We start from the raw sequence: 2,416 nt of genomic DNA on the forward strand, positions 1-2,416 counted from the left end.
AGGAAACACGCATCGGGGACAAGCGTGGTGAAGTCGGATCGAGTGTGCATCATGTATCAGCTGGTGGTTCTGGTCATAAGACCAAGTCTGGGGGACAAAACAAAAGGAACTTGGGACCCAAGAAACAAAGCTTCAAGAAACCAAGTCATCAGAATCCTAACTCAAAGCCAAAGAGGATTGGACCTTCCTACATCTGCGGAGAGATTGGGCACTATGCAAGAGAATGCAAGAATCGTAAATCAGGACTGGTAGCACATGCAGTAGAGCAGGTGACTGAGATGGTGGAAAGTGTGAACATTGGAGAGATTTACATGATCTCTTCACTTACCCGAGCAATATGTGTTCGAGGATGGTTCGTAGATACTGGAGCCACTGTGCATGTTTTTGGGTAACGAGAGAGCTTCCGCACATACCGTCCAACACCACTAGGGACGATAGTGGTCTGTGGAGATGGTCGCAGAGCTCAAGTTATGGGAAGAGGTGATGTTCGTTTGAAGTTCAGACCTGGTGAGTGTGTAACCCTTCGAGGTGTCCTTCATGTTCCTACTATCTCGAAGGGGTTGGTTTCTACGGAAAAGTTTGACAAAGGTGGGTTCATAATGGAACTTGAGAATGGCAGGATTGTGATCACTAAGGGCGGAAGGTATGTTGGGAGGGCGAAAAATTGTTCGGGAATGTATCATCTGTTGCTTAGTGACGAGGGTAGTGCGAGTAGACCTAGTGTTGAGAGGGGTGGTTCTAGTGTTGCGAGTGTGTCAAGTGTTGGTAATGATGTAAATGGTGGATTGGTTGCTAATGTGAATGAAGTGAACTTTTCTGGTTATTTTGTTTGTTCAATTGCTTTATGGCATAAACGTTTAGCACACACTAATGTTAAAAACATTGAAAAAATGAAAACTAAAGGAATGTTAAAATATGACTCAAAAGATTTTGAAAAATGTGAAACCTGTGTGAAATCAAATTTTACTAAGAAATCATTTCCATCAGTCAAGAAAAATACATCATTACTTGAGTTGATTCATTATGATATATGTGAATTAAATAGAATATTTACTCGAGGAGGAAAAAGGTATTTCATCACATTTTGTGATGACTCCAGTCGATATCTACATGTTTCTTTGCTGAGATCAAAAGATAAAGCTTTTGATGCATTTAAACGGTATAAGGCTGAAGTCGAAAATCAAATTGAAATACATATCCAAACTCTTCGCTCGGACAGAGGCGGAGAATATTTCAACCATGAGTTTGACACATTCTGTGCAGAGAATGGAATCAAACATGAGAGAACTTCACCATATACTCCCCAACAGAATGGTTTGGCTGAAAGAAAGAACTGAACCCTTTATGAGATGGTCAACTGTATGTTGAACCAATCGGGCCAACCAAACAATCTGTGGGGGGAATCACTATTGACTTCTTGCTATGTTCATAATAGGATCACTAGTAGTGTGATTCCTACAATACCTTATGAGTTGTGGAAAGGTAGAAAGCCTAACCTATACTATTTGAAAGTGTGGGGTCGGAATCCTGATCCTAAGTGAACGAAATTGAGAGCACGATCTAATAAGAGTATATTTATTAGATATGCTCACAATAGAAAGGCTTACCTGTTATTAGATATTGAATCAGGTGTTGTTATGGAATCCAGAGATGTGGAATTCTTTGAGGACAAGTTTTCTAGGGATGAAGAAAACTCCAGTCATAGAACTCCTACAAGTACATTTTCGAGAAATACTCCCATCTCCTCCTATCATGGAGGAACCAAGGAGAAGTACTAGGTCTAGAATAGAGAAAAGTTTTGGAGATGATTTCTATTCTTATTTGGTCGAAGGAACGCAAAAGAAAGTGACGAGAGAGGTCATCTTTGCCATTAACTTGGATTATGATCCTAAGACCTTTACTGAAGCCATGATGTGTCGAGATGTTTCTTTGTGGAAGGAAGTCATAAATGAAGAAATGGATTCAATTATGGGTAACGGAACTTGGGAGTTAGATGATCTACCCAAGGGGAGAAGACCCATTGGATCCAAAAGGATATTCAAGAGAAAATATCACCCAGATGGATCCATATTCGCCTATAAAGCAAGATTAGTTGCTAAGGGCTATAAGTAGTGAGAAGGGATCGATTATTTTGATGCTTATGACCCAGTGGCTAGGATTAGTTCTATTAGAACTCTCATAGAAATATCAGCTTTGAAAGGATTGTACATACAACAAATGGATGTGAAGACAACCTTTCTGAATGGTTATCTCAAGGAGGAGATTTACTTGGAGCAACCTGAAGGTTTCGTGATACGTGGACAAGAAAACAAAGTATGTAGACTTGTTAAATCCTTGTACGGGTTAAAACATGCTCCCAAACAGTGGCATGAGAGATTTGACACCACTGTAACTGCTTTCAGATTCCAGCATAATA

General features: G+C 40.0%; 1 protein-coding gene across 1 annotated transcript; it reads left to right on the forward strand.

The window, feature by feature from the left end:
* Window positions 1-470: 470 nt before the first annotated feature.
* LOC145112648 (uncharacterized) lies at window positions 471-2,112 on the forward strand. The gene is made up of 4 exons (XM_079048788.1): window positions 471-819; window positions 928-1,069; window positions 1,167-1,359; window positions 1,630-2,112. Exons 1-4 carry the CDS (start codon window positions 471-473, stop codon window positions 2,110-2,112), a joined length of 1,167 nt encoding a protein of 388 aa, XP_078904914.1.
* Window positions 2,113-2,416: the final 304 nt, after the last annotated feature.

The sequence above is a fragment of the Lactuca virosa genome, chromosome 5, assembly GCF_052849685.1.
Source record: "Lactuca virosa cultivar CGN04683 chromosome 5, Lactuca_virosa_CGN04683_v6, whole genome shotgun sequence".
In the NCBI taxonomy this organism is placed as follows: Eukaryota; Viridiplantae; Streptophyta; class Magnoliopsida; order Asterales; family Asteraceae; genus Lactuca; species Lactuca virosa.